This window comes from Cottoperca gobio, chromosome 3 (genome assembly GCF_900634415.1).
Source record: "Cottoperca gobio chromosome 3, fCotGob3.1, whole genome shotgun sequence".
Taxonomy (NCBI): Eukaryota; Metazoa; Chordata; class Actinopteri; order Perciformes; family Bovichtidae; genus Cottoperca; species Cottoperca gobio.
In genome coordinates, this window is record NC_041357.1 from 24,934,687 (window position 1) to 24,946,094 (window position 11,408).

Consider the following 11,408-nt stretch of genomic DNA (forward strand, 5'->3'; position numbering starts at 1 on the left):
CAATAAAGCAAAACATGAGCATCTCCCTCAGATCCTCGGCGCATCCTATTCAGTCCATTAGTTTAACACGGCAGTCAATGGATCATTAGGCCCCATCCGCCTCAATAATGCAAAAAGAGCAAACCAGGCAAACAACTCGTAGCCCTATCTGCCTCTCACCTCTCAACACAGCATCAGCCAATAGGTAAACAACACATTATCCAACTGTGTGTGTGCAACAACTGCGATCCTTCCTGGCCAGAAACTGTGTGCATGCAGGTCTGTGACTAATTGACTGTGAGGCATGCAAGCAAAGTAGAGAAGAAATGATGCGCACATCTCACACAGTTATACCAATTTCTCTACTGTACATGTGATGTCTTTACTAAGCAGGTGATCAACCAGGAATAGAGTCATTTGCTCTTCCAGTTTAAATGCAAAGATAAAAACATAAAGAACGCTGAATGTCAGTCACCAGTCATCGCTGCACTTGACTCAGGAAATGTATGACAACACATGGAAGGATCCTGATAACAAATGGCAGATAGTGGCAGATAGTTTAGGGCTTTGTGATTTGGCATGCCATCTGACAGACATTAAAGCACTGCCCACTTTAGGGATAGAGCAGCCAATGACAGAATGCATTTAAACGCAGATGCCTGTGTGACCAAACCAATGGGAGCACAGCTGCTTTGTTTCCTGCCTGCATGGCTCTGATTCGTGCACACATGTGACATCAGAAAGCGCTTAGCCTACTGGTATCTAAACATCAACGAGTGGGTGCTGAAGCGGACAGCTCCCCATACAGATAAACAAAACACAATGGCTTTGTTTTGACTCCCTGTTAAGGACGCTTTGAAACCTTTGTTTCTCTCTTTAACTCTCAAGACTCTGAAGACCTCTATTTCCCCAGCGGCGCATCATCTCTGAACATTAAGGGACTTCATTTTAATCTGATGACGAGAAAAGCGCTCCCCAAACAGCAGTGAAGTGGCTGTTGTGACACCTGTAGCTGAATCCGGATCTCGATCTCCTAAAAAAGTGAGGTCGGATTGCTTCACATCCATTCAGCATCCGCCCCGCAGGAGAGTTGCTCCGGCGCTGTCTGATCTCGAGCGGGGAAGCGCAAAGGTAACCGCCTAAAGCCATTTACGGACGCATTAATATCTAAGCCGCTCTCTGTGCATGCTTGCAGACAGACAGGAAGGAGCATGGAGAGAGACGAATTGCTCTGACTAGTGCGTTGATGGGATTTGTAGAGCTGGGGGTGTGCTCCTGATGAAACTAAACTAAGGAGAGCGGATGAAGCACCGTCACTAACAGCTCGCCATTTCTCTTCAGACTTCTGTTGTTTATTATTTCATATTTTTGGCGAGTAGATAGACTGTTATTTTAAATCAGTCATCATGGGGAAAGATGAGTGCAAAACAATGCTGGACGCTTTGAACAAAGTGACCGCTTGCTACAGGCATTTGGTCATCGCCCTGGGAAGCACCTCGGACTCGCAGAACCTGCGCGAGGAGCTGAAGAAGACCCGCAAAAAGGCACAAGAGCTGGCCGTGGCCAACAGGACTAAACTGACCTCTCTGCTCAAAGACAAGACCATCAGCAAAGATGACCGGGCCGAGTACGAGCGCCTATGGGTGCTGTTCTCAAGCAGCATGGATCTCCTGGAGGTGGACATGAAACGGTCCCTGGAGATAGGGCAGGACTTCCCCCTTAAGGTGCCGACGAGGCACCTCATCCAGACGGGGATGACCGGCAGCACCACCACCGTGGCGGCCCGGGCCATGAGCGTGCAGAACATGAAGTACGAGGCGGACAGCACCATCGACACGGTGGACCTCAGGGACCTGCAGTCCGAGATCACCCAGGTTAGCCAGATGATGGAGGAGATGGAGATGAAGGTGCAGGTGGCGCCGTGGGCCGTCGAGGCGAAGCAGGAGGCAGGTGCGGAGCTCAAGTCCAACATGAGTGTAGGAAATTCCTCCGTGGGTGTCATCTCCATCTGCGAAGAGGAGCCCAAAGAAGAGGAAGGAGGTGGCAGCAGGGACGCTGGCATTGCATCGGTCTGCGCTGTGCTTGTATTCATTGTCATCATTGCGGTCGCTGGGGTTCTAGGATATTTGGTCATCAATATGTCCTGAACTGTCTAACCAACAGCACGAGCACGTCACCATGGTGGTTACAAGAGCCAGCAGCTCCACAAGAGAGAGATACCTTTTTTTTGTGGGGCTGAACAAATGTGGACACCCGAAGTGATCCATCTTTCTCGGATTTGTGAATGTATTCGGTGGAGTTGAGGAGTTGCACTAGATATTAAATGTAGAACAATACAATGGACGTTGGGCACACTTTTCAGTATTTTGAGGGGCCATGGGGTCGTGTATTTTTGGAAGAGGGAAAAAAAATTAAATTACGTGACAGTGTCTGGCCATCATGATGATGCAAACAACACGTAATCCAAGTGGATTAGTGGAAAAGCTCAAGCGTAAATGTAGCCTATTGTTAAGTATTCCCCTTGTTGTCCTGCTGATTGATGCTTTCAATTTATAAATTCAATCCAGCAAAGTCAGACGTGTTCAAACGAGCAGGGGGCATCTAGCCAGGGAAGGGTCCTGTTGTATGGAAACTAATAGAGCCAGTGTTCCAATTGGATGTGATCAAATCTGCACTGTTCTGCACTCCTGTAAGCACAGTTTTAATACTTCATAAAATCTGTATAGCAAGGTTTTCGTAGGCCTGCATCTGACTTCATTGCATCAAATCACAATGTGCTTCTTGAGAGCCTTGGGGACAAGAGAGATCTCCAGTCTTTTAATAATGCACCCATTCACTGAAAGCCTGTTCATGTTCCTTTTTCAGGGTTTTCTTGCAAACAGTGTTGAATGTATACATTGCAACGTGAGAATAGAGAGTTTGTACACAGCCTACAGACTTCAGTGTCAGATAATGTACATACATAAGTATATTTATTATAATAAAACTTTGAAACACTCAAAAAACGTGCTTGTAGTTGATTAAATAGCTCGCAGACAGATGTTTCATAAGCAATGGGAAAGCAGTTGTTGCACACATGCATGCATGGAATGACATATTTCTATCATGTGTAGAAATATTTAAAATGAAAGCTCATGGTTGCTGATGATCCAAGTTTGTAATCCGTGCAAAGTTTAACACATACATCAGATGTGGGCCCACACAGAGGTATTTTAAACAGAGGATTAGATGTAACCACCATCGGTTTATGGTTCAATTTCAAATGGTAAGTAGACCAAGATAGATGCATTATCTCCCTAATGGCTTTAGTTGTAAGAGTCTTTGAATGTATTCTTGGAATGAGATGGACTAAGAGGGGATGGTTGTCAGAGCCTAAAGCCTTTACATGGGTGGCTGTTGGTGAAGTGGGGTGGAGAGGTGGGACGGTTGTCTAGGGCTAGTTCGGGGTCAGTTTAGAAATAGTTCCAGAAATCTTTATCAGATGCGATCAGAGACCAAAGACTGAGCTGATAGAAAAACAACCTTATTAGAGAGATGTTCGTTTACACAACACAAGTCTGACTGCATTTGATATTTAGCTGCGATTTTATGAAATAAGAAACAAGAATAGGAAATGATATAATACTTTTATTACTCCTACCCTCCCTTCATGTAATGACAATTTTGTAATTTATTTTCACAGCAATCAAACACTAAGGCTCAAACATACGTACAATGTTAAATGAACAAATTTAATATTTAAAATAAATTGTGGGTGTTCAAACACGGGAGTGAGATACTTAATCAAAAATTAAATAAATACAACTATTACAGTCTATTACAAGTTTACAGTAAACTATGTAATTTATGTAAACCCCACAGTCTGCATCACTGTTTACAAGGCAGGGCTGAATTACAAAGATAATACAGATATAGAGGACACTATATCAGAATCTTTTCAGGTAGACATGTGAAAGTGAGATTTCAACAAGCAGATCGAGAAGATGTAACAAGCTACTAACAATTACTATTAAAGACACGTGTTTAATTATCAATGCTGAGATGTTAATCCACATTCAGTGTCCCCATTTTACAAAGATCCTTTGACACCAGCTCATTTGTCACTGGTGCTTTCAGGACAGAAAACAGAGTGACCTCATGATTAATAAATCCACATCTATTCATCATCTATGCACAGTTGCTGGAAGACGGCAATAATTCTTACTCGTCATCATAATTTTACATTTGAATTATTGCTCCAATGGGAATTCTAATGAATAGTCTGTAGGAACTGCTCGAAGTTCAACAGTTGCGCATCAGATGAGCTCTAAATTGACTATACTGATCTCCTCCCCCATTCCTGAGGGGTTCCTCTGATAATTGTATACGGTAAATAGACCCCTGGCATTTAAAGACAACTCAGCCTCGGTTGCCGGCTATGGAAGTATGTAATTATCTCAAAGGATCACATTTAATTAAAGCTACCCTTCTCTTCTAAGCAGAGGTCTGTCTCCTTGTGGGAGTAATGGAACAAAATGACATTTTTCTTATATTAAAAAAAACCTGGCAAGGGTTAAATATTTAAGTAGCAGAATCAGGGCGCAATCGTTTTGGACATTGAATGTTTGTTCAGCAGACTACTTCAATGCCTCTTCCTGTTTTATCTCTTATGGCAGTCTGTCTCTTCTCAGCCTCTGGAGGTTACACACCTGTGGAGAAACATTAATAGAACATTGTAAAAAGAAAAAGAAAGAAAGGAAAAAGCTGACATGCAAGATATAACTCGACTCCTAAAAGCACAGAGACTACAGAAGGGGCAGGATTTCTTTGGCAGGACTTTGATGCATACAAATCAGTGGAATGCTCACACCCGACTCACAGAAGGCTTTCTGACATCTTGTTTATCCTTGTTGTCTTCTCACAGAGGCAGAAAGCTCTGCTAACAGTGAGTCATGATGAACCTCTTCGAAATTCACAACAGACTTACATTGTCATCCAGAGTTCCAAAAATATAAAAGTGATTAATTAAACATGGGGAAGGAAGGGAGGGGATTCAAATAGTGGAGGAGAGAAAGCCTCCTGAAACACTGCACTTTAAAATCCACAATGTTTTAAGTCTACTTTGATTCAACTCTGAGAAACTTGAGTTTCAGGCGTCCTGAAACCATTTTGTTGCAATCTCTGTTATGCACGCTGCCTCTCAAAAATAGCCAAATCATCAAAGTTTTAGAGTTTATGCTTCATTAAGTAAAAAGAATTGACCCTTAAAGGTGAGTAAAGCATTTTATATGTACTTATGCATGATGGAGCCATTTATTTGCTTCACTTCGTCGCTTGGAAACAAACAAAGTAAGCAGACCGGTCCACAGAGAGGCGAGCTGCACACTTGGCAGAGACAGACCACTGCATCATCACCTCATCTGGACGAAGATGGTGGGTTTCCGAGGCTGTGGGTTGCCATAGAAACCCTCAACAGACTCTCAACTGAAAACAGCACAGACGGTTGAGCAGTGTTATTTCAAATCGCCCCCTTCCTGCCACCACCGTCCCACACACACACACACACACACACACACACACACACACACACACACACACACACACAGTACTCTGAAGCAGAAGGAGATGTGGTGTGAGGGAAGAGGAGGGCAGAGCTCAACAGAGGACCAAACCTCAGCATCCTCCCCCACGCTGATGGATGAGATGTGTCCAAAAAGATTAAAATCAGGTTTGAGCCGAGCTGACCTGGTCTCTGGTGTGCCTAATTATTTTAGAAGAAAATGTTCCTATGAGGTCAGTTTGACTTAAGGGTACTTTTGCTGGATAAAACAGGCAGCAACATTATGATACAGCAATTCTTTTTGATGTAGAGACTCAGACAAATCCAAAATCAATACATTTAATCACTCTATATATAGATCTTTCTTTCATCATTCGTCACATCCAACGTGCACTTAGTGTTTCTGTACCAAAAGGATGAGGATTTGTAGCTATAGACTGTGTTTCTTAAGTATTACATATATATTATTTTGTCTTTTAGAAATGTATTGTGCTTAATGCAGGATGACCAGCACTTATCTATTGTCTATAATACCTTCATCACAGCTTACATGATTCAACAATGGACAGGTAAAAGTCACAGGCAGTATGCAACACACCTCTGCTCACCCCGGGGGTAGAAGCTCCACCTCTTGGGAAATGTATTTTTAAAGTACTGTGAGGCATACACATGGAAGCAATACTTGTTATAATATACAGAAATGGGTGTGATGTATTGTGCTTAAAATATCACATTTGTAGCGACAAATTATTTTGATTTGAACACTTTAAGATGAAATTTCCTGTCCATTAAAACACCTAGAAAAAATAAATAAAGTAGAAACTGTAAGTGGCCCAGACACTTAAAAACAGAAGCCTGGTGATGAGCATTGTTGAAATACTGAGTGATGATTGTGTAGATAGTGTGACTGCATCTACAGTTACTTTATATAAGTCGCCTTTTAGAGTAGGCATTAAGATAGTAGATGTGGAAATCTGTCAAGCGCCCATTAGACTCATTATTCTGCTTGTTTTATCCAGCTCACTCACTATGTGCTCAGTTGTGCATCACAAACCATCAGAAGCACAAATCACCTACAAGCAGTGTGAGACAGCGTCGGTAAAAAAGATCTAATTAATAATGAATACATTGATCTCTTTTAATACTACATTTATTTATAAATGGCAAACACAGGGTACAATCCAGTTGACAGGGATTATTTCTTATGCGTTATCAATATGCCGCCATGAAGGAGACCAGCTGTGAGCAAGGAAGACACCCAAAGGAGAAAGGGAGGAAGCCCTGCTGGGCCTCCATCAATGACATATGCACACCCGCGGGGATCACCATAACACACACGCACACACACACGCACACATTTTAGCTGCAGGTGTTGTCTGTTTGATATATTTAGTAGTCGGCCTGTTTCTATGGTTACAAGCTAAACTTGGTTCAAAACGAAAAGGCAAAAGGATAATTTACTTCATCGTGTGGAGCAAATGAAAACGTAAAAGTCTGGTCAGGACTTTAAGAAAACTATTAAGCAGTTATTTTAACGTAGAACTTGATTCTTAAAGATCCCTTCCTCATGTGTCTCTGACCTTGACTGTACTGACTTGTATCTGTGCAAAGTGTGTTGTGTTTTCACATTCCTCTGCTGGAGATGTGCACTTCTCTAAAACGTGAGATTTAAAGGTACCACGGGGAAGCTGTGCATGTCACAAAGCCTAATATGCAAATGACAAAAAACCCTGAAACCTCCAGTGCACAGCGGACTTGTTATTACACAGTGAGAGTTTGCATTAGCATAGTAAAAGTTTTGACAGCAAACACCCTGGAGCTTTCTTCCATATCTACCAAAACAAATCCATGTTCCCCCTTTTAATCACCTTTATTGAACAAAAGGTGGGTGAATAAAATGCCAGGGTGGAAGTAAATTAGTCTTGCTTCATTGCACGTGCAGAGAGGTGTTGTGGGACTTGTTCAGCAGAAAGGGAAAGTCAAGGACCGACTCTTTGACAGTTGTTCTACCACAGGGAGCAGATGGTTGTACTTGGGCGGGATGGTGATCTGTAGAGTTGGAGGGAACTGATCTACGGACACAATGCGGTGCAGTGCAGAATCGTCGTCCTCCAGCTGAGGGTCTGTGCTTGTAGCCACCTCAGCCTCTCCTGAAGTGTCCAACGGGTAGTGTTTGTCACCTGCAAAGAGTGGAGAGCCAAAGAAAATAGCAGATAGAGAGAGAACACCCCACACAAATGGTTAATCTTTCATACGGAACATTATCCTCTTTAGCTCAAACAGTATTTGCACTATAGCTCATTCTTTAAGAACGAGGTTGATTATATTCTATATTTTACTTTTAACAAATACCCTGAAAAGACCAAAACCAATAACACATTAGTCACTTTCTCAAAACGTTCCTCGCCCTTTCTGTAAGCCAATCCCTTCCTAATGAAGATATTAATCTTTACTGTAGTATTGGACACTTTAGTTTTAAGCAAACATCACTTGAACAGGATTAAATAGTGCGTTTTATGGGGACTATTTTCAGCAACTGATTTGGTGTGATAGTACGGCACCAGGATGTGGGAATGACACAAACTCAACTACAGTGCTCCTGTTTATTGTGATGAAATAAATGTCCCTCAGCGCAACACTGTGGCTCACTGGTGTGTTTCTGGAATACGTTTTTGGACAACATTGGAGCTCTATGGCATAATAGGAATACTATCAGGCTGTGAATACACAGACAACACTTGTTAGTGGGATCAGTTCATTCATGTTTTTTCTTTTCATGGGGTTTGTTGAGAATAAGAAAGCTAAAGAATATCACATTCATTCATAAAGATGCACTAATCTAAATATATAATAACTGAATGGAACATCACATTGGCATGCTTCACTGCTATCTTTATACAATCATCACCTGGCAGCAGTGATATGTACTCTTTATCATTTAAGGAAACTACAGGCAGCCACTGTTCACAGCCCTCTGTGGCACGCTTGCTGCAGAAGTTGTGGAGGTCATTCAGCAAAGGGACACGGCACAAGCGACTGAGCTCATAGAACTGTGGAGGGGCGATCCACAACTCCCGTTCGTAGTTGCTCTGGAGGACCTCTGAGGGTGTGGACCACTGAAACACACAGAACGGTAGAAGTATGTTTGGTACATCAAATGGCACTTAATGCTGTAGTATCCATTAACTTGTTCAGCTGTTGTTATGGAAAGGATGCTAACCAGATCCAATGTAAAGTTAAGTAATCTACATTCTTGTAGCTCTGTTTTCATTGTTAATGAATGTTAGAAAATAGAGGACAAAGGCCTGTCACAAAGTCCAAAGTGACATCTTTACATTGCTTGTTTTGACCAATTGTCCCAAAGATATTCCATAAAGCCCGACCGATCCAGGATCTATGAAGCCGGGGATGGAAACTTACTGAAATATATGTTTTACAGTTGAAAAAAGTCAACTTCTCAGTGCTCTATGGTAGAGAAGCTATGCAATGGAGGACACCGCTTCTAAATGACCTCAAACCTGGTTCAGCATTTCTGCACCGCTGTTATAGACTGATCCAGAACATCCAAACAATTAAAAAGCTAGAACTAGGAATTGTTTATCACTTTTGCTAGAAGAAAATAACTAATAAAATGAGATTCATTTTCTGTTGATTGATTTATCAATTAATTGTTTCAGCTCTCCATTTATTTTATTCTAAAAAAAAAAACTAATTAATCAAAACACATTTCCCTGTAATGCACTTTGGTCAACATTTGACGTAAATGCGTCTAGAGTTTACTTGATTTATGCATCACCTGAAAATGCACTATTTCCTTTTCATCTTGCAGTGTGTGTGGGATCTCCTGCAGGCAGCAGATGAAGAAAACTGTATCAAACCTCGTCACACCGTATCGGCCTGTGGGAGTCAGCCAGTTGCACCACTCATGTAAAGCCCAGATGTTGGGCAACACCTCCAACTCTCTGCACATCCTGATGAAGTTGGAGGGATTCTCGTTTACCAGAGCCCTCCACTTGGCGAGTTCACTAGGGCACAGGTCGTTTTCTTTGCAATGTAGTCCTTGAGAAGTGACACACCCGTCCTCTATGCTTTTTAACAAACTTTTCTCCTCCAGTTTAGGCACAACCAGGAGCACACCGGACTCCTCAAACGTCTCCCTCAAGGCGCAGATCCTGAAGGCGACCTCACCCGGGATAGGAGAACCTAGTTTTAATCTGTCGGTGGCGAATATCGGAGGTCTAGTCTCCGAAGACTGGGTGACATTTCCCAAACCAAAATTAGGAGAGTTCTTGAAAGATTTGAAAAGGTCAAGCCATTCACTGGAAAAGTCCGAGGAGTGCACCTTTCCGCCGGGAAACACATACGCATTGGGCATGAATCCACTTTTGTTACTGCGTTTAAGCAGTAAAACGTCGTAATCAAAGCAGGACTTGTGCGGCAGGTGTTCCCGTCCGCAGCTGCCGCCCTGCTGTGAACCTGCAGCAGCTGTCAGTCGTGTCCTTGACGATAAAGTGTCCGCGCCGAGCCTGTGACCGGCGGCTAAAATAAGAGTGGCTGCCTCCTTCCAGTGCTTCAAAGTGGAGTTCATTATAAAACTACCAGTGCTTCTTTTAATTTCCACCTAACGCTTTTGAAAGTTAAGAGTCCTTGGTCGCTCAGCCCGTGTGCCTCGCGATATTTATTTCAAGTGACGTGCTTCGGAAAGGACACGAGCACATCTGTCTCGAGCGCGCCTGTCGTATAGACTGTATATGTACACAGTAGGCCTTCTGTGTGTAGTACTGTTTGATATACCGTTACAGCCTACAAAACTACTTCTACTTCCGTATGACGAAAGCCTCGACGACCGCTCTCTTTTTCTTCTTCTCCTAACACAGAGCCTCCGGAGTACATTGCTGCCCCCACCAGTTCAAAACATTACATGCACAAATAATAACTGTCTTTTTCAAAAAATGCTTCTTTTAATTTCGCATAAGCATAAGGTGTATTAAAGAAAATTACACAATTGATTCTATTTCTTGGTAAAATTCATAGACTAAGAGATGAGAACCAAGGAAAGGAAGCACATTTGTGATAGTCCAGAAAGACATTTGACCCTCTTTTTATTAGCTACGGTCTATTTATTTCTATTGTACAGGCATTTAAATAAACTTACTAAGTATCTGTTATGTCACCTGCAGGCTGGATGACTTGCAAAGATGCAAGTAGCCCCCAAAGACAATTTCTTCAGTCATTCTCTTGTTTTATGGAACTGATGCACATAGAAGTGACAGACATTGGTCAATACTACTTCTGAACTTTATTTTTTTGTGTAAAACATATCTGAATATTCCTCACACTGTCCACCAACTAACTATATTGTAGCTTGGCTATATTTTGATTAACCTTAGACATGGGTTACATTTTCTATAATAATAATAATAATAATAATAATAATAATAATAATAATAATAATAATAATAGTATTAGTAACAACAACAATAATAATAAACTTTATTTATATACTACTTCAAAAAAAAGTTGCAAAGGGCTTCACAAGACAAACATATAAATGACAAATACGCAATGATAGAAACAACAGTTTAAAAATATAAAAGATATAAACAATTACAAATAATCAATAAAATATAAGTTACCTTTGTATATAAATGAGTTTTAAGAAGTGATTTAATAGATACAAGTAAAATTCAGGCCATAAAACAGCATAACAAAGCACACTTATTATTAAAAATATAATCCTCAGCCTCGATTATGAGTATGTTTGATAATGGTTCATTAACACATTGTTTAATTTACCAGGGCTACAATAATACAAAGAGTTTAGCCTATATTTGATTTAAATATGTATTAACATGGATATGGAGCCTTTATATTATCTTTATAATTAAAC

General features: G+C 41.4%; 2 protein-coding genes across 2 annotated transcripts; one reads left to right on the forward strand and one right to left on the reverse strand.

Annotated features, from left to right (window-relative positions):
- Positions 1-762: 762 nt before the first annotated feature.
- Positions 763-2,968, forward strand: LOC115004309 (regulator of G-protein signaling 9-binding protein). Its single transcript, XM_029426085.1, has one exon. It carries the CDS (start codon positions 1,386-1,388, stop codon positions 2,124-2,126), a length of 741 nt encoding a protein of 246 aa, XP_029281945.1. The 5' UTR covers positions 763-1,385; the 3' UTR covers positions 2,127-2,968.
- A 3,682-nt stretch (positions 2,969-6,650) lies between these two features.
- On the reverse strand, positions 6,651-10,417 carry nudt19 (nudix (nucleoside diphosphate linked moiety X)-type motif 19). The gene is made up of 3 exons (XM_029428779.1): positions 9,315-10,417; positions 8,427-8,634; positions 6,651-7,698 (listed from the first exon to the last, which is right to left on the reverse strand). Exons 1-3 carry the CDS (start codon positions 10,104-10,106, stop codon positions 7,481-7,483), a joined length of 1,218 nt encoding a protein of 405 aa, XP_029284639.1. The 5' UTR covers positions 10,107-10,417; the 3' UTR covers positions 6,651-7,480.
- Positions 10,418-11,408: the final 991 nt, after the last annotated feature.